This window comes from Diplotaxodon limnothrissa, linkage group LG3 (assembly GCF_057381915.1).
Source record: "Diplotaxodon limnothrissa isolate DT_005_m linkage group LG3, D_limnothrissa_male_GT1.1, whole genome shotgun sequence".
In the NCBI taxonomy this organism is placed as follows: domain Eukaryota; kingdom Metazoa; phylum Chordata; class Actinopteri; order Cichliformes; family Cichlidae; genus Diplotaxodon; species Diplotaxodon limnothrissa.
Window position 1 is genome coordinate 45,012,487 of NC_140598.1, and position 26,350 is coordinate 45,038,836.

Here is a 26,350-nt window from a genome sequence, read left to right on the forward strand (position 1 = left end):
ACACCCAGGCGTTCCCAGGCAAGCCGAGAGATATAATCTCTCCAGCGTGTCCTGGGTCTGCCCCGGGGCCTCGTCCCTGTGGGACATGCCCAGAACACCTCATCCAGGAGGCGCCTAGGAGGCATCCTTGTCAAGTGCCCGAACCACCTCAACTGGCTCCTTTCGATGTGAAGGAGCAGCGGCTCTACTCTGGGCCCCTCCTGAAAGGTCAAACTTCTTACCCTATCTCTAAGGGAGATACAAGCCACCCTTTGGAGGAAACCCATTTCCACTGCTTGCATCCGCGATCTTGTTCTTTTGGTCACTACTCACAGCTTGTGACCATAGGTGAGGGCAGGGACGTAGATCAACTGGTAAATTGAGAGTTTCATCTTTACACTCAGCCCTGTCTTCACCACAACAGACTGGTACAGTGTCTGCATCACGGCGGCCATAGCACCAATCCGTCTGTCGATCTCCCACCCCCTTCTCCCGTCACTTGTGAACAAGACCCAGAGGTACTTAAACTCCTCCACTTGGGACAGGAAGTGGTCCCAAGTGGAGTCATTGGTCTGCGGACCAAACTCTTGCAACGGTTGTGTAAGGACTGAATGGCCCGTAGCAATAGGCCAGACACCCATTACTCCTGGATCACCCGCCACAGCATCCCCCGAGAGACACGGTCGAAAGTCTTCTCCAAGTCCAAAAAACACAGAATGTCAAGAATGTCTTAACCAAGCCCGATAGGACTCTGGCTATTAAGAAATTCTTGCGCTAAAATATGTACTGTGCTTTCAATAACACATATGTGTTATTAAAATACGCCAAATGTTTTCCTTTTAAGCACATTTTACATAAAACCGATTTACCAGTAGGCCGCCATTGTTATTTACTTCTCAATGCACTCTGGGTAACCTTTCCAGTTTGAACCAGAGCAACCCGAGAGAGAGAATGAAAATAGTCAACTGCACTTAGTTTAGATGAAGACGAAAACAATCCGTCACACGAGGACGAGAGAGTGAGGGAAAATTACTGGTGTCTATGCGGCTACTGCTTGCCAATGACAACGGCGACTGAGAAGGTTTGTTGTAAAGCACCAAAACTTTTTGAAGCCGTATGTCTTAATCCAGATGTTCTTTGGGCAGCCCTTGTTAGCCTCCATGACCAGTATCCAGTCTTTAAGAAAGGGGACCAGAGGGTGTGTTCCAACTACAGGGGAATCACACTCCTCAGCCTCTCTGGGAAAGTCTATGCCAGGGTGCTGGAGAGGAGAGTCCGTCTGTTAGTTTTTTCAAATACATTTTTAGACTTTTTTTTGAGCAATGATAAACCCAGCTGGATTTTACTAAAATTGAAGAGATTTTTTGGTGATTGTAATGACAGTGCATTAATACATTGTCATACTTAAAGGGAAAACTAAAAGTAGACAAAAGTAGTAAGATCAGCTTAATCTAATAATTTCCACTTTTTTGTTTTGTTTTTGTTTTTCAAGCCAAGAGGACACGGTTGGGTTTCGAGCCATATCTGAACTGAATTCTTGGCCAGCATTTATTGCAGATCTGTTTCTGACTGAATATTCCCGAGACCTACTGGATTGACGTGTTTATCAGAATCAGAATCAGAATACTTTATTGATCCCTGGGGGAAATTATTTTTTGTTACAGTGCTCCATTTTAAACCAACATTAAGACAAGACAGACAATACGCTAACTAAGAATAGTACAATATATACACACATATATATATATATATATATATATATATATATGTATATATATATATATATATATATATATATATAAGTCACTCATTAATAAATAGCTGGAAAAGAAACGTGTAGTTGTAGCAGTAACCAGTGTGTTAAGTGGATGCGTTGTACAGGGAGATGGCCACAGGCAGGAAAGATTTCCTGTGTCGTTCAGTGGTGCTTTTCGGTAATCTCAGTCTCTCACTGAACGTGCTCCTGTGACTGACCAACATGTCATGGAGTGGGTGGGAGGTGTTATCCAACATTGTCTTTATCTTGGACAGCATCCGCCTCTCCGACACCACCTTGAGGGAGTCCAGCTCCATCCCCACAACATTACTGGCCTTACGGATTAGTTTATTAAGTCTGTTGGCATCTGCTACCCTCAGCATGCAACAGCATAGAGGATCGCACTGGCCACAACAGACTCGTAGAAAATCCTGAGCATTTTCTGGCAGATGTTGAAGGACCTCAGTCGCCTCAAGAAATAGAGACGACTCTGGCCCTTCCTGTAAAGTGCTGTGGTGTTTTTAGCCCAGTCCAGTTTATTGTCAATGTGTACTCCAAGGTATTTATAGTCCTCAGATTTGCCAACCAATTAATATTTTAAAGTTGCAGACTTTTTTCATCTCTTAAAACCAGCTTGTTTCTTAAATTCCTTATTTCATGTTTCTTGATTTCACGAGACAGATAATTCATTGGAACAAACTCACTGAATAAAACAGTATTTTAGAATAAAATAGTTATGAGATGGGAAACAAAATATATTTTTGGTTGGTAGGTTTAACTTGAGTAATCAGATGTGTATTTATGCATGAGAAAGTTGATGCTCTTTGGTGATGCAGTTTGTCTGTTTTTAATTGAAGAAAGAAAGGCTAATCTGCTGGTTTTTTTTAAGTGCTTCAGCAGTATCACTTCATCAATAAATCCCTGACCTGGTATGAGGCTCAGAGCTTCTGCAGATTAAAGTACACCGACTTAGCAACCATAAATAACATGGATGATGAAAACCAGCTGATCAACACACTGGACGTGACATCGTCATGGATTGGACTTTACAATGGACAGACCAACAGGTGGCTTTGGTCTGATGGCAGTGGTGTAATGAGCTTCACCCAATGGAGCCCTGGTGAACCAAGCAACTCTGGAGGAGTTGAGGCATGTGGACAGATGAATGATACGGCCTCTGGAATGATGCTCAGTGTGGATTAGCCATGGCTTATGTGTGTTATGAAAGTGAGTAAATGACACAATGATCTTTAAAGCAAATGTAAACTGATGCAATTACATACAGTGATTAAGTTGAAATAAAACCTTCAGGATTTTGATATGAATTATTTAATGGTGAAGATAAATATAAATTTATATTTCTTATATCTAAAACAAAGAAAGAAAAATCATTAGCTGGGTAGCACACAAAATGATAGCCCAGGTGTGATTCTTTTAAATGTGTGCACATATATGAATCAATACACAATTACGATGGTTTAAGGCATTTAGCCACACTATGGCCCTCCTAAATGTTAATCTGGCTCTAAAAATCTTACCTGATTTCTACTTTTCTTGGAAGAAAAAAGATGTCTAACTTCCTTTTATTCCTCTCTCCTTGTATGTTTTTAGTTCAGCAGGATGGCAGCAAGAAGTATGTGGTTTACACACAGGGACAAACCTGGCCAAACAGTCAAGATCTGTGCAGGCAGAAGCACACTGATCTGGCATGTGTGCATACAGCACAGGAAAATTTAGCGATTGCTGCAGTTACAAACGTAGTGTGGTTCGGTCTGTTTAAAGATTCCTGGTACTGGTCAGATGGAACAAAGACCTCCTTCAGGTACTGGAAAAGAGGCGGAAGTTATAATGGAAACTGTGTTACTGTGGAAGGATCACAGCAGGGACGCTGGATACCAGCTGACTGTAACCAGAAAGCAACATTTATCTGTGAAGGCGGTAAGTTCCTGAAATACAAAAGCAATAAGTCATTTCTTGGAAAAAGTGTGATGTCAAAACTCGGATAGAAAAATAATAATATTCATAAGAAGGATCGCAATCAACACAACGCTCAGATGAACCAAAACAACTTTCTTCTTCCTTTCCTGGATGTAAGAGCATTCATCAAGACAGTCTAAATAATGGCTGAGATTATATTTCTGTGTTTGTATTCTGCAGGTCTCAAGCTAAAGAAGATGGTCATAAAGATGAAGGTGCAGTCTGATGTGGATCTCACTGACTCTACTACTTCCAGCCTATTCCTACAGAAGGTACAAACATAGCTTCAAGGGTCCACCAGGGGAAACTGGTTATACTGCAAGAGTTCATAAAATTACAGTAAACAGAACATCAACCAAAAACTACCTACAGAAAAAAATAATACCAGTATGCAAAAAGTCTTGAGTAGAGTCAAAAATATAAAAAGAGTAATATTTTCAGTGAAGCACATCTGAAACACTTTGTTATTTATGACATCATGAACTCATCCCTGAGGTCTAGCAAGACTGTCAATTCTATTTTTATACATAATACATTATGGTCTGTGTGCATTTGTTTTTGAAAGTAATAGAAACTAAATAAAAATATTTAAATTCAACACTTAAGTATCTCCTCAAAGTCCAACTGATGATTTAAAAATGGTTTAATTATTATAGTTATCTTAATGTTACACAGACAAGTATGAAGCTGTGTGCTAAATCTGGAGAGTTCAGTTCAGTTTTATTTGTCATATGCAAGTTAGCACAGGGTCAACATCGCAATGAAATGTGTTTGATGAGCAGAAGACAGTCACTCAGCAGAATGGTACAGTAGAAAAAAAAATAATAAAAATAAATAGAAAAATAGTAAGAGCAAAATATTAATAACATGTAGTAAAAGAAAAAAGAGATTTTCAGTTAACTGACTAAATATATATATATATATATATATATATATATGTATGTGTGTATATATAAATATATGTACACACTAGTGATTAAATAAAGAAAATCTTAAATAGGAATGTGTGGGGAGGGCAGATGTGCACTTTTTTTGTGGAGTGGAGTGACCAGTGCAGATTATACAGAGTACTTGTGAAGCTGCAGGGTAGCTTCTGTGTTGTGTGTGTTTAAGTGTTGTGGTTGAGGTGTCGTATGGCTTGGTGGTAAAAACTGTTTTTAAGTCTTGTAGTCCGAGCAGACAGGCTCCTGTAACGTCTGCCAGATGGTAACAAGGAGAAGAGCTGATGTGCTGGGCGGCTGTGGTCCTTGATGATGCTGTGTGCTTTACAGAGGCATCGCTGAAGATAAATGTCCTGAATGGCAGGAAGCCTCATGTCAGTGATGTGCTCTGCTGCCTTCACCACCCTCTGTAGTGATTTAAGGCTGCTGGCAGAGCAGCTTCCGTACCAAACTGTAATGCAGCTCGTCAGCAAGCTCTCAATTGCACACCTGTAGAAATTTGAGGTGATGTTGGCGTTCATGTCAAACTTCCTCAGCCTCCGCAGGAAGTAAAGCCACTGGCGAGCTTTCCTGATAGCAGTGTCTGTGTGAAGGGTCCAGGAGAAGTCCTCGTGATGTTGACTCCAAGGAATTTGAAGCTGCTGACCCTTTCAACCTTGACACTGTTGATGGGTGTCAGGGACCAAGCAGTAAAGCATAAAGGACACAGGTGGTTTTAATTCAAAAAAGGGGTTTTATTGACCCAAAAATATATTTAACAAAGCCAAAACTTAAACAGGCAGACCAATAAAAGAGGTCAACTCAATAGACTAAACTAAAGCCTCAAACAAACATATGACAAACTGACCTGCTGAAATGACACACAGGGGAACTTAAATACCAGTTTAGCTAAACCAAATGACACACACGGGCAGTGCTTTAAGTGGCCCAAAAGAGGTGCCGGTACTCTATTTTTTTTCCGCCTCCCCTGAGGTAACAACAACTATATTGAATGGGTTTTATATACAACAGTCAACAGACAACCTTATACAAAATAATAAATCATTTTATTAGTTTGTGGATTTGCTTGAGCTAGAAAGAGCTACTGAACATAAATAAAATGTGCAAAAAGGTATTGAATTTTTTTTTTAACAAAATGTACATAAAATAAATTATAAACTAATTTGTATTTTGCTCTCTCTCTTGAGTCACTGCTGCTATCAGCAGCAGCACTTGTAAAGTTTTTTTTTTTTTTTTACACAAAATGTATATAAAATAAATTATAAAATAATTTGTATTTTTCTCTCTCTCTTGAGTCCCTGCTGGTATCAGCAGCAGCACTTGTAAAGTGTACCTGCAGAGCTTGGTAGTTCTCCCATACTACTTTCACTGTTCTCTCACTTGAAGCAACCCAAACATAATAACCATAGAACAGTAGAACATAATCTTGAGTCTTGAAGATGGTTCATTTCTTTACCCCTGAAAAATATACAAAAGCAGATTCAGCAAAATACAATCACAGTACACCAAATGAAAAATGAGAAATACTGTACAAATCATTTTACCTAGAAAAGGCTCCAGCACGTTTTGGGCTCCACTTTCCTTTCACTTTGGGCTTCGCAGTTTGTGGATGCTGCACTTCTCCTCCCTAGTGCCAGCCATATCTGCACATATGTTTGTGCGTTAAACTGATCCAAGGGTGGTCCGTTGCATTTCAGGAAAATCATATTTGAAAGCCTTTTGATGTCAAGAGAGTTTCTTTTATCTGTCAAAGTATCATTCATTGAGCTGAAAGCTCGCTCGCATTCACTTGTTGATACTGCAATGGTGCGGACAGCTGTAAGAAGCGGCTTCAGGGCTGCTGGTGTCTTGGAAGCTTTAAGGTCTTTATACGCCCTAAATCCTAGGACACTTTCCCTCTCCCCAACTCTGAATCTCTGACATAAACGTCTGACCGCTGCATCCCCATATTGAATATCTAGAGATGCAGGCCAGGAGTCAGACTGGAGGACCTTGATGTCTGAGAGGAGGTGACTATCTGTCTTTTCAGATGAGGTTTTACTGACATGGGAGGAAGTTGTTGGAGTCATCCTGCACTTAACATTTTCAGCCAGCCTACGGAAAAATTGGCCATGGTTGATTTTTATAACCCTCTGATTTTCATGCAGGCATACATTTCTGAAGATTTTCTCCTTTTCAGCTTCAATGGCAGTTTGTGTGTAGGGACCAGGTGTGGATACCATTGACTCAAACACCCGGATTTGTCGGTCCAGCTGCCTGTCGGCTTGATCCAAAGTCATGTCCCGTCTCTGGAGCATTCTTGAGAGGTCACTGAGTTCTGTGAGAGCGTCATACTGTACATGATGCCAAGACCACAAAAGAAACAGTAGTGAGAACATCATTGAGTCCTTTGTATTTTGCTCTCTCTCTTGAGTCCCTGCTGGTATCAGCAGCAGCACTTGTAAAGTGTACCTGCAGAGCTTGGTAGTTCTCCCATACTGCTTTCACTGTTCTCTCACTTGAAGCAACCCAACGCACTGATAAAACACGGCCTATGACAAGGTGACGTTGGTGATTTTCACTGGAAATAGCTGACCGCAGGCACACGACAAGCACAGACTTTCCACTTATTGTAGTGGATTCATCAGTGAGCACACACAATTTTCTTTCATTCATCACTATGTCATTGACTACCTTCTTTTTCATTTCAGCTGCAATGTGATCCAGTATATTTGCACATGAGTTATTAGAGTGCAGAACTCTGCCCATCTTGACACCATTTAAGACTTGCAACTGGACATCTATTGGCATGTCTGTAAAGGGACGCCCATGCTTGCCAATCTTATAAGCTGCTCTAAACACATTGAAGTTGAAGCGTAGTCAGCCTTTCTCATATCTTCATTGTGTTTTTGCATTGTATTTTGTGTTGCCTTCTCTTTTATTTCAACTGCTTTCTTGTGATAAGTTGAGTCTCTGTGCTCTTTTATTTTCTTTCGTAGTGAGTTTTGTTGTGCAGCCTTGTCCCTTCCAAAAGACGAGATTAAGCACCCACTCCACTCCTGCGACACTCTCTGCCCTTGCTGCATGTCCACGCGAGCACAAACTTGACTACACACACTACAACCCAACTTTTGATTTCTGCTGATCAGCCACTTGTAATTTGTGGAGAAATACCGGACTTGTGCTTGGGACCAACATTCTGGCCACTCATGCTCGCTAACGCGGCTGTTGTCATCGGTAGAAATGGTGTCATTCTCGTCCTCGTCGTCGCAAAAAGTGCGGCACTAGTGCAGCTTTCATTAGCTAGCGTCTGACCTGCAGCGATATCATTCTGGCTCGGTGGGGTGTCAGCCAGCGAGTCCTCTGATTCTGACCTTGTTCTTTTACTACTCAGAGTCTGAAGCCAGGAGAGCATATTAAGTGTTCATTGTTTTTGTATTTTAACCGAGCAGCTGTTTGCGCGTTTTACACACCCTCTCCGGACCACGTTGAGTTGTTGACATGACAACGGCAAAAGCGACGCATGCGCTTTTCACTTGTAAAACACATTGGTGTATGGGTAATGTAGTCTCTGCTCTCGGTGGGACGAATTAGGAAGCGTGCTTGTGAAGGGCGCTCTGAAAAGCGGCAGCGCAGCCAAACGATTATAACAGATGTGCAAATGAGAGTACCGGTACGCTAAAAGCACGTTCTGGGCGCATGGAGAGGTGGCGGTACTGAGTACCGGTGCGTACCGGCCCACTTAAAGCACTGCACACGGGGGAAAACAAGATGGCTGCCATATAACCAACTAACACAAAACAATTAAACAAACATGAAACACCCCCCAGGCAATGAAGCATGTGGTGCAATCCAATTAGGCTGTCAGTGGTACTTCAGGTCTCGCAGCCCTTTGCTACACCTTTTACCAGACAGGAGAAGCCAACCCCCAGGTAACTCAAACAAAGAAAGATGTATTAATATAACATAAAACAGAACTTTGACCTTGCAAGGTTAATATGTGTGCACGCCATATAAACATTGGAAGGTGTGATGGAAAAATAAATACATTTAATAAAGAAACAATAAGTAGACTATTTTAAAGTAGTGACTGTAAATTAAACTAAAGTGAATCAACGGGTGGTGAGGTGTGGAGCTTACCATGTGTGGCATGCCATCACAATGTGGATGGGCTGGTGTTCCCTGACTGGTTGTTTCCCGTAGTCCACTATCATTTCTCTAGTTTTGCTGATGTTGAGAGTCAGGTTATTTTCCAGACACCACTGGTACAGCGCCATCACCTCCTCTCTATAGGCCGTCTCATCATTGTCTGTGATGAGGCCTATGATGGTTGTGTCATCCGCAAACTTGATGATGATGTTGGACTCGTGTTTAGGAACAGGGAATATAGGAGGGGGCTGAGCACGCAACCCTGTGGCGTGCCTGTGTTTAGGATGAGTGGTGAGGAGGTATGCTTACCAACTCTCACCACCTGGGGCCTGTTTGTGAGGAAGTTTAGAATCCATCTGCAGATTGTTTTTCCCAGCCCGAGGTCGACGAGCTTCGTGGCAAGTTTTGAGGGGATGATGGTGTTAAATGCCGAGCTGTAGTCGATGAAGAGCATCCTTGCATATGTATTCCCTTTTTCCAGGTGAGTGAGAGTATGTCAAACAATTCTTTTCTTTGATGGTATTTTTCTTTTAGTTGGAAACAATCCTGAGAGATCAAGGGGTGACTGATGTCCAACTTAAATATAAACGTGTATTTCAACCTCAGTTGAAGACCACTGAGAACACGGGTACGAGAGGCCTCCGTACAGGGAGCATCTATCATGCTAACCTTAATTCGAGACATACCAATCATTTTGTGCAAAGTAATTTAGTAAAAGAACAAACAAACAATCAGTGAAAAGGTTTTTTTCCTCTCTTTACAGGATGCTGAGTGCAGAAGTGCCAATGTCGTTTTACTGCAACATTAGTGGTTATAGTGGTTTGTAGAGCTGATGGATGGAAACAGATTATTTAAAGATTGTTGCGTTCCCCAGCAAATTTATTTACCCTATACTTGTGTAGTTCATAATAGCTGATGTAGATTCTAAACTAAGTTATTAAGCAGAGTAAATTTCTGGATTTTGTCTCCAATTTCCCCCTTGAGATTTTTTTTAATTTTTTTTAAGTTATTAAGTAAATTAAACTTTTACTTACTTTAAGAGTGTAATTAAAACAGTAGATCTTGTCCTCATTTTCCCCCTAAGGTTTTTGGTCATAATATTGTAACTATGGGTGGGAAGAAGAACCTATGCAACATAACATTAAATATTGTAATATTTGTAATAATAAAGTCAAAGTGCTAATAATAGATGCAAATCACTTTCAAGCTTTGAAAACTTTGCATTACAGTGCTTTGGACATGGCATCTAAGTGCTTTATTTTGAAAAAACTTTCAATTTTTAAAAACCAATTGTGTGAAGAAAATTTTTTTCTGCTTCTTTCAGTCAGTAGAAAAACAAACAAACATATTTATAGCTGCAACCAGACTGCTCCATTACTTTGGTAGTGACTCTCATGTTTTCATTTGGTCACCATATTGTTATACGATAGCCATCTCTCCTAATCTGTGTTTATGGAGGCATGTGTTCTGTCTACAATAAAATAACTCTCTGAATGTTGAACCTTCTTATCCAGTGTTTTTCTGTTGTATTTATCCCCCCTTGCCTCACAGCACAGGTCTGAGAGAGATCATTTTTAAAACTAACAGTCTGAGATCACCCGGACAGGTAGAATCTCAGCCACGATAAAACCTTTCCCATAACTCTGGTAAGATGTTCTAGTCTATCCCAAAAAAATACAGTCATCCACAGTGGCTTCATGTGTCTGGCCCGTCGGTGTGTGGGAGCTGAGTCTTCAGTCCTGCAGAGAATACATGCAGGAAGAGGTGGAACTTCATTTTTATGGGCACACAATCGGCCAATCACATGCAAAGACTGAGATCACACCATTATGTGAAAGAAGGGCAGACGTTCTGAAGACGGTGGTACAGGCCAGGTATGCAGAGAGACGGGGAGCCGCATTTAAATGCAAGCGTGTCAGAAAAAGTAACAAGTGAACACATAAAATGAGCAGCATCTGACTACATTTCACTGATGTTGGAGACTGCAAAGCTGAATGCAGGATTTATAAAATTAGAAGATAATGTGATACGCATTTTTATATTTTAGCCATTTTCCATTGTGGAGAATAAAAGGTTTCAAACTTTTCCAGGCTTTAAACCTCATACGTCCTCCCTATTAGCAGTGAATGCATAAAAACAAGGCTTTTATGAAAACACTGAATAAAAAATTTCTTCTTGAAAAAGACTAAATGTACAGTTCAGTATTGAATATTACATAAAATAAACTATGTACAAAGTGTCTTTGAATGGCAGAGATGCAGAAATGTGTGCATGTAACACAGAGGTATTGCTCGTGTCTGAGCGCATAAATGAGTCACTGGCCTGAATGTGGCATGAAGCCATTTATAATTCTTACTCAATTTGATCTGCTGCTCACCACAAATAAGCAAGTAGAAAATTTTTTTGGACTTTTATTTATATTTTCACAGGTTTTACACTTTTTCCTACTGATAAAAACTTCCCGTATGATCATTCATACTACACAAAGTAATTATGAAATAAACAATTAACTTGTAGAACCAAAATGTTCCCGGTATTTGAGGCAAGAGGGAGTATGTTATGTTATGTGAAGGTGCAGCCAGAGCTCTGTTCTTGTTGTGTTTCTGGGTGTAAAATAAAGGACTTCACATTTAACTTTAACTTGTGATCTCCTCATAAAAAATCTGCCTAACATGTCTCTGCAGCAGCAGGAGACAATAAACATGTGACAGTATGTTGTGGTCAGATCTTGTTGCTTTGTCTGTGTAAAAGGAAGGAAGCAAAAACTTATAAAAAGTGTTTGTGGTCTTCACAGCTCTTTGGTATCTGCTATGCTGCTGCTTCACTCGCTGTCTTTACAGAAAGTTGTAGAAGTTTTCAGACGTGTCACTGCTGGATGGGAGCCACTTTGCTCTGTGAGCTGGGCCTATTCTGTGAGTACATCACTGACTCCTATTGTTTGATTCATACTGATCCATAAACATGTTTTAGTAAGAAGAACAGAGCATCAGTCGTTTGTACCATTTCAGGTCATGTGATCAGAGGACTCATGTTTGTTACCAACATGTTTGTTTGTAGACTGGATTAGATTTTAGTGCACTGACTTAGATCAGAGTGGAGCTGGTTTAGTTTATCTAAGAAAGGTTTGTTTAGTTTGACAATGTCTGAAGTCTCTGTCTTTATTGTAGTGCTCTGCACACTCCTCTGCACTGGACACACTCAAGGTGACTGAACAGTTTTCACTTTATCTTATTGACTTCTTTTTATTCATTTGGTAAAGATTCATCTCAATCTACTGCATCAGTTTTAAGCACTTTCTGGTTTTGCTCATTTTTGCAACACATTTATAATTTTTATGAACATGTTGCTTCTTGACTAAATAAAATAGAAGAATTTTGAAGATTTTCCTGCAAGTAGCAGGTTTTATGACATTAACATATGCTTTTTTTTTTTTTTAAATGTATGTATCTGTTTTACTTTAATTTTCATAACAGCAGATAAACCCAGGGCCACACTGACAGTAGAAACAACAATCATACCAGTAGGGGGCAGTGTGACACTGACCTGCTCTGTGCAGAGCTCTGATGGATGGAAATATGAGTGGTTCAGACGAACCCATAGAACCTTTGAACTTCAAATCAGAGATCAACAAAACAGAGATATCAGAGTATCTCAAGGAGGAATCTACAGCTGCAGAGGAACAAGAGGAAACCCAGCTTACTACACTGATATAAGTGATGATGTCACCATTAAGAAAACTCGTAAGTTCAGTAAATTAGTTTACTAAATATACAGTAAACTAAATTACTACATTCAGTCATGATTATCAAACATACAATGTTAAGGTTTCTCTGTTGATTTCATGTTTCTATTTGTATCTCTGTTTTAACCTATGTACTGTTAATATGTGTAAACAGTTTCCAATAAAGTTGTTGTAAAACAACAACCCAACTGGCCTCAGATATTCAGAGGTGAGACGATCACTCTGACATGTGAGGTGCAGGAAGGAGGTGAAACCACTGAGTGGAAGTATGGATGGAGAGGACCCAGGACACCCACACAGTGGACACACAATAATGATGTGACATTCAGAGTTTCTGAGTCCAGCAGTGGAGACTACATGTGTAAGAGTCGACGCAGAGATGACTCATATTCTTCAACAGAGTGGAGTGAAGCCTTCACATTGTCAGGATCAAGTAAGTCATGTTTGTTGTGTGAGCCCAGGATGAATTCAATGGTCTACAAAGGATGTTACATTGTTACATTGTGACAAAGAGCTGCAGCTGATAGTAGCTCATTGTTGGCAGTTTGTCACCACTTTGTCTCCTGAACCTTCAGCTGGTATAGGGACAGCAATGCTGACCTGCTGCTCCATAACCTGAGTACAATAATGATATAAATAATGATAAAAAATGTTTTTTGTAAGCAGGGTGTCACGATCCTGGGTCTTATGACCCAGTGTTTTGAGTTTTAGTTCATTTTGATGTTCATAGTGTATGTTTAAGCTTATTAGGTTTCCTGTGTTCATTTGCTTATTAGCTCCCCCTTGTGTTTTCAACCCCTGTGAAGTCTCCCTTGCCCTTCATGTGTTTCATGTCTGTTGTCTTATGTTGCCATGTCTTCCTCTCATGTTTCCTGTTTGATTTTGAAGAAATCTCGTGTCTTTTATATTATGGAGTATGTTTTGAGTCCTTTGTTGTACTGTTTCTTTTTTCCCTAGATTTCAGTCATGGTTATCATAGGTTTAGTTCTTTGGCTTTGTAATATGGCTTCCCTGTGTTCAATGTTGTGTCTACTGTGACCTCTTTGTACCATGTTTCTGGTCCCTATAGTCTGTCTTCTCAGTTGCTGTTAAGTTTGCATGTTTAGAGTTCAGTCAGTGTGTTTCCTGTTTTACTTTGAAGGTCCATGTCTCATGTGAGTATTTCTAGTTATGCTTCCCTTGTCTCGTCCAGCCTGATTACTCCCAGCTGTGCTCTCCTTCTGTGTCTCATTCCCTCGTTATCTCTCTGTGTATTTAAGCCCTGTGTTTCTCTTTGTCAGTGTCGTAGTCTCCCTCATGCTGTGTGTGATTCTCCCCGTGGCTCCTGGTATACTTTATGATTAGCTTTCCCAGTTTAGTTTTGTATTACCTGTGTTCTATTTTTCCAGCAATTAAAGCTGTGCCTTTGAGTTCAAGTTCTGTCCCTGTGAGTTTGCGTTTGGGTCCTCTCCTGCCTGCCACACAGCCGAAACATGACACAGGGAGGTAGATTTGGTTTGTGTGTGTGCATGTGTGTGTATACATGTTTAGACATCTTTGTAAGGACAAAAAATTGGTATGCTACTATATTTGTGGGGACCAAGAGTCCATTGTGGGGACAAAATGCTCGTCCCTGCAAGTTTGAAGGTATTTTTAAGACTCAAAATGTGGTTTTAGTGTCAGGGTTACAATTAGGTTATGGTTAGGTTTAGGCTAAGGGTCAAGGTTAGGGATTAATTTTTAATGGTTAGGGTTAGGGTAAGGGGTTAGGGCAAACATTATGTCAATGAAGGTCCTCACTAAGACAGCTGAACGAGCGTGTGTGTTTGTGTGTCTTGTGTAAATGTTGTAAGGTAAAAAAAAAAAGTGTAATGTGATCGGCAGGAAGTTACAGCGAGATGAGCAGGATTTTTTTTTTCCTCTTACAGGAAGGCAAGTGTTGATTTCTTCTCATGATGCAGGACGAAGTTGTCTAGCCAAAGTAAACTGTTGCAGTCTAAAAATGAAAAAAAGCATCAAAATGAAACTATGTAAAAGGCATTACAGCTATGTATTAGAGGAATAAGTAGGGATGGGTATCGTTTAGGTTTTATCCGATACCGGTGCCAAATCGGTACTTTTGAAACGGTGCCGGTGCTTAAACGGTGTTCAAACCGGTGCTTAAAGAATGGAGAACACAAAATTGGTCCAAAAACCTCTCATGTTCAGCTGGTTTTTGTAAAAAGATAACAATGTTAGCCTTTTCTGCAGCTATGGGGCATATATGGTATCACTCTTGGCTGGAAGCAGTGCTTAATCAATGGAAAAAACACAAACTTTGTCCAAAACCTCTCATGTTCAGCTGTTTCCCTCTTTTTCCTTTGGTCATTTTAGCCTTTTTGGCCAGGGTGAAGGGAGTATCTGCCATCAAACAAGAAGACAGCCGCATGTAGCTATGATGATGTTTGCTAGTTCACCTTACCTGCATTAATGTAATAACGTGGTTAGCCTACTCAACGTAAATTACACACGAACAACATTAAGCTACTCACGCAGAGAAGAACGGCGGCTGCTGCCATCATCATCCGTCATCATTTCTGCTACACTGGCAGGGCTAGGGGCCAGGACTCTCCTCTTCGTGTTTTTGGGGGATATTGCTAACTCCGGGTCCGATAACAGGCAACCCACGCACAGTAGATGCGCTTGGTGTGAGGTCTCGCAGCACGCTATCATATGGCGCATTTCTGGGCTTTTAAAAAAAATGCTATGCGTCGCCAGGTGTTTCATCGGATTTGAGGTGTTACCTCCTTTGACAGTATCACAGTATCAGCTTAAAGCACTTGTTGCAGGCTGCTGAGTTTGCATCTTTTGCTGTGAAGTACAGCCAGACTTTTGACCGCTTCGCCTTGGGCATTTTTAAAGAAGTCCAGACGCTTTTCTTTGCAAGCTCCTTTGACTACGATGACCTGGATGACTGAGAACCTTCACAGACACTTACTTCTATTGTTACTTCTATTGTTTGTCCTAACAACCAGAGATGGGCGGTAACGCGTAACTGTAATCTGATTACTTTTTTCAAGTAAGGAGTAAAGTATTGCAACTATTACTATTGCAAATAATACTATTGCAAATAAAGTAATTTGATTACTGTTACTTTCCTGTAAGCATGCTGAGTTATGTCGTTACTAAACTGCGATTTTGTTTGTGAGAGTGTCTCATGACAATGATGTAAGCGCGTGCAACCTCTGTGGTAACAGACACGTGCAGATCAACAATGGATAGAGTGCGTGGAAGTACTGACCTTACTTTGAATTTGATTCCCTAAAAAGTGAAAAAAAAAATAGTGTCCGCTGTTCACTCTGCATGGGAAGAAAATTTCTTTCTACACCGAAAAATTAAACTTCAGATCTGAGCAAGTACCCAGCACACTGCCATGGGAATGTGAAATTCACAGAGAAACCCCCGGATCCCACGCTGACATGACCGCTGAGGCACCAACAATGCTCCACCTGCACCACTCCTGATAAAAAACAGATTTAAGAGCAACAGGACTTAGTGCCACCCAATCAATCAAACCCCTTCATAAAGCCTGGAGAGCAGTTACAGTAGGTTGAAAATCTGGCCTGTCTAGTGCAAAATATAGTGAACTGATGGGTGGGTCATAACTTTAGCACAATATCAGTGTTTAAAGAAATTTAAAGGATAGATCAAAATAGTGAGTTGTAATTATAATTATTGTTATTTTTCTGTTTTTTTTTAAATTTTCTTTTAAATTATATCAATTTATTAGATTAGATTGAAATGGGTGAATTAAGAACTGTTTACTGAAAATAGTTTTGGTGCTTTGCAGTGCAAAATGTCTGAATGGTCAGTCCATCTTCATTTTCAAGACTTAACTCTTTATCTTTTATCATAAAGAATGAAGTTAAACTAATTCAGTGTTATTTATATAGCACCAAATCACAACAATATCTCCTTCGAGATATCTGTTAAATCCTGTTTTACTTTTCCCTCTTTTTAAAACTGTTTTGTTGCTTGTTTTACTTTCTATAAGTGCCCAGCAGTTTTATTTATCTAATTATGTGCATCATATCAGCCATTTGTTATATTAAGGCTCTCCAACTCCAGTCCTCTGCACAGCTGAATCAAATGAATGGCTTGTTATCAGCCTTTTGCCAAACTTGATACCATACTAAAAAGTAACTCAATCATTTGATTGAACCTTTGTATAGGAGAGACCAAGCAACCACTCCACAGGGGCATGACTCAACACAGGAGAGCCACTTTAGCAGAATAAGACTCAGCTGTGCAGCTGCAATCAAATGACAAAGGAGACCCTTTGTGGATGTATATGGTCGTATTTTGGACTGAGAAGACACATACCCTGAAAGAGTAGTAAAAGAGGCCATCTACATCTACTGTGAACCATCAGCTACAATTGCATTCTAATATTACAAGTAGTTAAACAACTCAAACATATTTCTCTAACTTTTAGAGAAACATAAAAATTATTAATACTGTTAACTTCTTTAAAATCCTAAACAAATTCAAACTTGCATACCCAGTTATTAAAAAAATCATTACTGCTGTAGAAGAACTCCACCCTGGGAAAAGAAAAATAGTTCAGTTAAAGTTTAGTTCATTTGGATGTTTAGGAAGAGGAGGGAAGTTTTGGGATCCAATAAACAACCAAAGTCAGTTTGCAATGTAAATACTGTCTTCAAGTGGAAAACAGGGGGAGTGATTCACCTCTTACTTTCAGGCTTTTGATGTGCTTCTCTGTTTATAGTGGACAAAAACTATTTTTTGTAGTGGCAAAAATAATTTGTGTGGCATCTTATTTGATGCAGAACAACCGATTGCTTGACCATTTAATAGTTTTAAATGATCATGTTAAAATGCCTGGCAGCATTTTTAGGTAAGTAGTTGGATATAACTTTGTTGTTTGCAAAACTTGTGCAGGTTTCTAGAATTTTCCATCTTAATTTGTATTTCAAGTTATTAAAATGATTTGTTAAACATGTTTTTGATTTTTGCAGTAATAAAAACAACTTTTTAAATTAAGACATTTGAGGTTGTGCTGAAAAGAATGATACCCAACAAGGCAGGGTAAAGAGTTTGAAAAGGTGAAATATAGAAGTACAATCAAAAGTAGTCAAAAATGGCCAATTATACCCCAGACCTCAGAGGGTTAATCATCACAGAGACCTGGCTACATCATCACCATTCACCACAATGATAGAAATGAAGACTCTGGGAACAGCAGAGATGTGTCAAGGGACAGTGAAACACCATTTAAGACCACTTGGAGACATACAACTTCTTGAATGTGTCAATGGACTTGATTAAGGCTTCATGTTCTGTAATGGGGTATTGACAATGGATAATATGAGAGATTCTGTGTAGTGTATGTCCCATTTTCAGTGCTTGAGTTGTGTATGACAGTGTCTCTTCACTGAAAGCTAAAACTTTTTTTTCTTCTTGCAAAACTCTCTGAAAGTTATCAGGCCTAACAGCTTCCTCCAAGTTGTGTACTGAGAATTCTGTGCTCAGAAACAACGACAAACGTCCCACTTCACTGAGCTTCTGTCAAGTATATTCATACTTTGTAGGGTCTTGTCTGCATTTATTGTAGAGGGACTAGACAAAATGAATAATTGTCATTTTGCGCAACTGAGGCACCTCATGTTGTTTTATGACACCAAGCTTGCACACACCACTTGACATCTGCTGATGCAGGCTCCAGAGTCAAGTACTTCGGTTCTTCCAGGTTGCTTACCTAAATAATCTTCTTTTGGTTTGTTGTGACATCTGCAGACATATCTCCAAAGGTCCTTTCGAATGCACATCTCTTGACAGTGAAAAAACTGAACCAACTTTTCTGCTACTGCCCCAGTCTTTAGTCTTTCCTTCACTTTCTGTGGTCCGATTCCTCCATGCAAAACTGGAGCATTTCACCGCAGTCTGTTTCTGCTGGCGAATCTGGTGAGTCTGTCCAGCCATCAGCTCCATCTACCACTCAACCACCAGATCAACCGCCTGCAGCAGCCATGTCGCCATCACATCCACCACCTGCAACAACCTTCCCAACGACTTTTCAACTGCCTGCTACTCCACTGTCTGGTCCTACACATCCATGTCCACGTCCAGCATGGCCTGCATGCCCACTGTCACCTCCAGCACAGCCTGCTCATCCATCAACCAAACCACACAAACACTGGCGACCTTCCAGACCATCTACCGGGGAGCTTCGCAGCCGCCATTTTCCATGCTGTCGGCCTCTGAACCTGCTTCGCCTGCGCCTCTGCCTCTGGCTTTGTTCTGATCTTTGGGTGGAGAGCGGTTGGAAAGAAAGCATACACCTTGCTAATAATGCACCTGTCTCTGTGTGGACATACACCAGTAAGGAAAGGAGCCAAGTTCTTGGGAGTATTCCAGTCAGAAATTACCTGATGTACAGTCACACCTCATCATCCTCGCTTTCTCAGACTATTCCACGTAAATGAAGCAAATTTTTAAACTTTAAAATAATTTCATTGCATTTTCTTCTTTTGTATGTTGAACTTAACATGACTTATTTATTAATTCCATTACAGTTCAGCCACATGTGAATACACTTCACATCATTCAGTTTATGCCATTTCACTTTAGTTAGATTTATTGTTAGCTCCTTCTCACATGAACATTCCTTTTCACCATATTTCCTATTTGATTCAAATATATAAGAATACATTTTCTGACCTCTTCCTCTCTATACTCTGTTTGTTATGATATACTCAAAAGAGTATATATCAGACATTCTCTAAAAATGTTCTTTGTCATCCTGACCAAGCATCTAAAGGTTTCTCTCCCTCATGGCATACAACAAGATGGGTTGTATGCCATGCTTACACACACACACACACACACACACACACACACACACACACACACACACACACACACACACACACACACACACACACACACACACACACACTTAAACATATACTTTAATGTAGAATAAAAGATGAATAACTATTATCAAAAGCACATACAGATAAACTCTGTCATAGCATTCTTTATCATTTTTAACATATGAGGCTGGATGTTAAGACTTTTTACCCTCTCAGATATAATGAGAGGTATATCAGGAGGGCTTTGTTCTCTTTCAATCCCATCTTTCTCAACAATATACTGTATAATGGTTACTGCAGGACTGCCCTACAGTAGCCTTCCTACCCTCTACCACATGTTCCACTCTCTACTTTGCTTGTGCTTTTGTCGTTGTTTCTGCATATCATGTGAAATGAATTACTTATTATTATAACTTAAAAAATAAAAACCTTAAAAATTGAATAAATCAATATTAAGGCCGTTGCAAATTCAAAAGAAAAGTGCATTTTATATGAAGCACCTCCCATGACATTTGCATTTCACTATCTAAATATCAGGAAAAATATACTTTGAGAAGATCCAGACAATAATCAAGTGAAATAATTTGCCAGTGCAGTAATATAATTCATGCTTGCCCGCAGTCAAAGCCAGGGCTATCTTTTTGTGTGGCAGACATGCTCTGTACTGTCCATGTTTGTACAACAAAAGTGTGAACTGTTACTGCGAGGTCTTGAAATAAGGAGTCACAATAAATTGTTACAACACATAATGTCATCTCAAACAGTGTTTTGGTGATATATGTAAAGTAAGCCATTCTAGGAAAAATTGTTTAATGGATTAAAAAATTCATCTTCAACATCAGTTGTCCAAAATATCCACTAACTCTCCTATGTACATGTCTTGCTTCTCTAACTTTCTATTAAAAATGCTCAACCCTAGCCTCTGATACACTCACTCACTTTATAACATGTTATAAAAGATATGACAAATGCAGTATCCAGTGTGAGTTGAGTTTGCATGCTGTGGTTGGATTGAGTTCTCAATATTTATCTTCCTGTAAGTGTCATCTAAGACTTGCATCATCAGACAAGTCTGAGAATAACTTTAGATATCTAAAAAAACAAAACAAAGAAAACATATACATATGTTTTTTTGATTTAGATATTGGATCAAAGGTCAAAAAGCAAAACAAGAACTAGTGTGGGGGACTGCATGGAAATAAATATCAAAGAAAAACACTGGATAAGAAGGTTCAACATTCAGAAAGTTATTTTATTGTAGACAGACCACATGCCTCCATAAACATGGATTAAGAGAGGTGGCTGTCTCGATTCATTAGCAAGGTAATAGAGCAGTCTGGTTACAACTATAAATATTTTTTTTGACTGACTGGAAGAAGAAAACTTTTTATTATACATTTTTTTTTAAGCTGATCTTTGAAAAATGTGTCTACCAGTGCTTTGGACATTGCGTTTAAGTGCTTTATTTTGCAAAGTTTGAAAGTGATTTGAATTTGAATTCAAATTAATGCAATATTTAATATTTTATTACATAATAACTATTTCCCTTCTATAGTTACAATATTATGACCAAAAATCTTAAGGGGGAAATTGGAGACAAGATCCAGTGTTTGTAAGAAGTTTACTCTGCTTAATAAGTAGATTAGAATATACATCAGCTGTTATGAACTACACAAGTATAGGGTAAATAAATTTGCTGGGGAGCGCAACAATCTTTAAATAATCTGTTTCCATCCATCAGCTCTACAAACCACTATAACCACTAATGTTGCAGTAAAACGACATTGGCACTTCTGCACTCAGCATCCTGTAAAGAGAGGAAAAAAACTTTTCACTGATTGTTTGTTTGTTCTTTTACTAAATTACTTTGCACAAAATGATTGGTATGTTTCAAATTAAGGTTAGCATGATAGATGCTCCCTGTACGGAGGCCTCTCGTACCCGTGTTCTCAGTGGTCTTCAACTGAGGTTGAAATACACGTTTATATTTAAGTTGGACATCAGTCACCCCTTGATCTCTCAGGATTGTTTCCAACTAAAAGAAAAATACAATCAAAGAAAAGAATTGTTTGACATACTCTCCAGATTTAGCACACAGCTTCATACCTCTCTGTGTAACATTAAGATAACTATAATAATTAAACCATTTTTAAATCATCAGTTGGACTTATTGGAGTGTTGAATTTAAATATGTAGTAACAGTCTCTATTGCTTTCAAAAACAAATGCACACAGACCATAATGTATTATGTATAAAAATAGAATTGACAGTTTTGCTAGACAGCAAGACCTCAGGGATGAGTTCATGATGTCATAAATAACAAAGTGCTTCAGATGTGCTTCACTGAAAATATTACTCTTTTTATATTTTTGACTCTACTGAAGACTTTTTGCATACTGGTATTATTTTTTTGTTGGTAGTTTTGGTTCATTTTGTGTTTACTGTAATTTTATGAACTCTTGCAGTATAACCAGTTTCCCCTGGTGGACCCTTGAAGCTATGTTTGTACCTTCTGTAGGAATAGGCTGGAAGTAGTAGAGTCAGTGAGATCCACATCAGACTGCACCTTCATCTTTATGACCATCTTCTTTAGCTTGAGACCTGCAGAATACAAACACAGAAATATAATCTCAGCCATTATTTCGACTGTCTTGATGCATGCTCTTACATCCAGGAAAGGAAGAAGAAAGCTGTTGTGTTGATTGCGATCCTTATTATGAATATTATTATTTTTCTATCCAAGTTCAGACACCTAATTAAAAACATCACATTTTTCTAGGAACTCATTTATTGCTTTTGTATTTCAGGAACTTACCTCCTTGACACATGAATGTTCCTTTCTGGTTACAGTCAGCTGGTATCCAGCGTCCCTGCTGTGATCCTTCCACAGTAACACAGTTTCCATTATAACTTCCGCCTCTTTTCCAGTACCTGAAGGAGGTCTTTGTTCCATCTGACCAGTACCAGGAATCTTTAAACAGACCGAACCACACTACGTTTGTAACTGCAGCAATCGCTAAATTTTCCTGTGCTGTATGCACACATGCCAGATCAGTGTGTTTCTGCCTGCACAGATCTTGACTGTTTGGCCAGGTTTGTCCCTGTGTGTAAACCACATACTTCTTGCTGCCATCCTGCTGAACTAAAAACATACAAGGAGAGAGGAATAAAAGGAAGTTAGACATCTTTTTTTCTGCCAAGAAAAGTAGAAATCAGGTAAGAGATTTAGAGTCAGATTTATGATCAGCAAGGCCATGACGTTTGTTCATATAAATACTGATGGAAAACTTAGGCTTGCTTTGTTACGTCAAAAAAATCACATTGGATAACAACCAGAACTTTCCGTATAAATTGAATGAATTGAATACACATAAGAAGGACATTGTCTTATAGACACAGAATTAGAGCTTTAATGACTTCTTTTTAAGAAAAGTATCAGTTTTTGCACAATGAGATGTTAAAACAAATACTAGTATTCATTTTGAAGTTAGTAGAATTGGTCTTAAAGTTCTTAAAGACTTTCTCTTCAGTGTGATTTGTTTAATTATTATTATTTGTGTGTGTGTGTGTGTGTGTGTGTGGGGTTATATTTAAAAAGGGCCCTCAATTGTTTATATTGTGTAAAGTATGTATTCATATATATACATATACATATACAAATATACATTTAAAAGAACCACGCCTATGCCATTATTTTGTGTGCTACTCAGATGAAGACTTCCTGTCTAGTTTAAGATATAAGCATTATGAATTCATGATCAAATAATTCATATTAAACTCCTATAAGTTTTGTTCATTTTGATAACTGTGTGTAATTACATCAGTTTACATTTACAAAAATCAGTGTGTCATTTACTCACTTTCATAACACACATAAGCCATGGCAAATCCACATGGCGCGTCATTCCAGAGGCTATCATACATCTCTCCACATGACTCAATGCCTCCAGCGTTGTTTGGTTCACCAGGGCTCCATTGGGTGAAGCTCGCTATACCGCTGCCATCAGACCAAAGCCACCTGTTGATCTGTCCATCGTAGAGTCCAATCCATGACGATGTCACGTTACCGCCCAGTGTGTTGATCAGCTGGTTTTCATCATCCATGTCATTTATGGTGGCTAAGTCGGTGTACTTTAATCTGCAGAAGCTCTGAGCCTCATACCAGGTCAGGGATTTATTGATGAAGTGATACTGCTGATGTACTAAAAAAAAAACCCCCAACAGGTTAACCTTTCATTCTTCAATGAAAACAGACAAACTGCATCAACAACGAGCATCAAGTTTGTCACGCATAACTACAAACCTGACTATTCTAATTAAACCTACCAACAGGAATACACAATAAAGATATGCTTTGTGTCTCGTCCTATAACTGGTTTCATTTCATAATACCGTTTTTTGAGTCTGTTCAAATAACCTTGTCTCAGCATTGTTTCATTCAATTTGTGTGTATGTGTGTGTGTGTGTGTGTGTTTAAATGTTTAGAGGGTACCCAGTTTTAAGAGATGAAAATAATGAGTTTTTAATGGTCAAAGTTTTAAGCATTTAAAAGTTAGGGTACTGTGTTTGCAAATGCTAACAAATGTTCCTTTAATTAAAAAAAGAATACATGATTTCATTTTATTCTTATTACTGAAATTATCTTAAATGCATTTTTAAAAATTATAATTTAAGGTGATTTTTAACATCCATACATCCTCATATTTCATAGGAAGGACGGGTTACACTCTGGACAGGTTGCTGCTCCATCACAAAGAGCCAAGAGCTAATGAGTCATGCAAATGGGTTTGTAAGGAAGAGGACTCCCTTACTGCATTTATTTATATTGTATTGTCTGTATAGCACTTTAGAGCACACCTTTCACTTTATTAAAAGCACCTTATCAAGCACTTTATGTAGCATTGCACTTTAAGCATGGATTTGCACACAAGAAGTTTAAATATTTATTGACTATTTATTGGGAATTTTAAAATCAGTTGGTGGCCTTGTTTCAGATCCTGCACAGCTGCTCCTCATCAAGGGATGTGGTGGTTGTCTGTCAGGAGAGAAGAATGGTGATTGAGATTGTGATTAAGGTTTACCAATAAGGAAAACTAATGCAAATGTGTGTGTGAAATCTAGGGAAAAGTGTTGCAAATAAGTGTTTGTAAGTTAATGATTACTCACCTTTCTTGCCTGTGTCCTCTTCAAGGTGTTTGGGCAAATGTTTCCCCGGGGGTCCAGACACCATTTAAAGGTTCCGGGAGAGACCATGGGTAAAGAGTGTGGTGAATCTTTTTGTGCTTGGGTTTCTGGGTTTTTATAATATTGGGTTTGGTGTAACATTAAAGTGTGAAGTATTTATTAATATGTAAATGTGAAAATGTATTTATTTATTCTTATTGATATATTGTATACTGTGGTGGAAGGTTGGGATTTAAGAATTTACCTGAGAGTGGAATAATGGTTAAGTCTGTGACAGCTGAACATATTTAAGGCTGCCAGTTGTCATTAGAGGGGGATTTTTTGTGCTGTGAAGAAGCTCGACAAGTTAATTGTTGTAAGGAGAGCCATAGAGCAAATAAATACTTTGTTCCACTACACTTGCCTTGGTCTGTCTCACTGTGTTTCCAGCCGCTAAGGGCTGCCCTGTTACAGGGTTTAAATCTGGTACTAGCAAGATGTACCTAATAAAGTCAGCGCATGGCCTGCACAAATATCCCGATCTGTTATTGAGAATTTGTTCTCCAACCTGGATGAGTGCAGTCTAGAATTGTAAAATATTTATTGGTTGTGGCAAATCTGATGAAAATGCTAACCTAGTGTGTCTCAGGAATATTCAGTCAGAAACATATCAGCAAATAATGCTGGCCAATCATTTAGTTCACTGTGTCCTCTTAGCTTGAAATAAAAAAAAGAAATTTTTGGGTTTAACTAATCTTACTACTTTTATCCACCTCTAATTTTACTATTTCACTTTTTGATGATTCATAGCTCAGTCATGTTTTACATGCTTTTCATTCTGTGAAGAAAACCCCATCACAATAATTCTCAAAAGTGTAAAAATAAATATAGTAGTAATAAAATAATCACTTGTAACTCACAGACTTCTTACACATGGAACTAATTTAAATTTGTTACAATTTCCATTTAACTATGATAATGTATTGATAGAGTGTCATTACAAATCACCCAAAAATCTCCATGATTACATATGCAATACAATTGTAACGAAATCCAGTTGATTTCAATGATCAAAAATGTGCTTTAAAAAAACAAAACACTGATTAAGTTGCTGAGGTGCATGCTTACTTACCTGTTATACTGGAACCTGCTGAAAGCAGTGCAATTCTGGTGGTGGTCATCAAATGCATTATGAAAATTCCTGCAACAAAAAAAAGTAGAATGACTAGAACTGATCCACTGAATGTTGCTAAACTAAAAATCTCTGTGACTAGGTGCCTTCTTTCAACCCAGAAAAGATGCTTCCAGGATTGCAGCATTTGAATGCCTATAGATCCATCTTAGTGTTTGTTTCAAAAATCTTTCAATCATAATATTTTCAGTATAGTATTCAAGGCAGTTTTTCAACTCCTTCACCAAATGTTTTTTAAACAAAAACAACAAACATTATTAATGTAATAATGCAAATGTTGGGTGTTTTTCTCTTGTAATGAGTTTTTAAGAGTAGAACTGCAACATAGTTAAACATTGTTTACTTTTTAGTTAACTCTTTTATTATCATTCTTCAAAATAATTTACAAAAATGAGTTTTCACTGCTTGGACGTACCTGCACAAATGAGAGTTTTATGACCCATAGCTTAGAAGAAATAGTCTGGAAAGAAAAGAAGCAAAACAGCAACCTTAAACTCAATTTTCTAAACTACAGCATATCCATTTACAATTTAAAACTAAATTTCGTGACCAGTAACAACAAGTACCAAGAAGTAAAGAAAGGTAATAATTGATTTATAAAAATAATTTATAATCAGA

The 26,350-nt window shown here is 38.7% G+C and overlaps 1 protein-coding gene and 2 pseudogenes across 1 annotated transcript; 1 reads left to right on the forward strand and 2 right to left on the reverse strand.

Annotated features, from left to right (window-relative positions):
• The first annotated feature begins 1,039 nt into the window (after positions 1 to 1,039).
• Positions 1,040 to 3,996, forward strand: LOC146636069 (secretory phospholipase A2 receptor-like; annotated as a pseudogene).
• Positions 3,997 to 6,105: 2,109 nt separating this feature from the next.
• On the reverse strand, positions 6,106 to 18,718 carry LOC146636070 (uncharacterized; annotated as a pseudogene).
• LOC146636071 (macrophage mannose receptor 1-like) lies at positions 18,719 to 26,175 on the reverse strand. Its single transcript, XM_085350255.1, has 7 exons — positions 26,148 to 26,175; positions 25,673 to 25,741; positions 23,238 to 23,579; positions 22,193 to 22,519; positions 21,887 to 21,978; positions 21,319 to 21,412; positions 18,719 to 18,807 (listed from the first exon to the last, which is right to left on the reverse strand). The coding sequence occupies exons 1-7, from the start codon at positions 26,173 to 26,175 to the stop codon at positions 18,719 to 18,721; spliced, it is 1,041 nt and encodes a 346-aa protein (XP_085206381.1).
• Positions 26,176 to 26,350: the final 175 nt, after the last annotated feature.

Excerpts from the sequence above, each read along its gene's own strand:
- LOC146636071 (XM_085350255.1), bottom strand. The coding sequence starts at position 26,175 with ATGGGTCATAAAACTCTCATTTGTGCAG. Across the intron at positions 25,742-26,147 it reads TAAAACTCTCATTTGTGCAG|GAATTTTCATAATGCATTTG; the intron begins GTACGTCCAAGC and ends TTTTTGTTGCAG. Across the intron at positions 18,808-21,318 it reads GAAGACCACTGAGAACACGG|ATCAGAACAAAGCCAGAGGC; the intron begins GTACGAGAGGCC and ends CTCCACCCAAAG.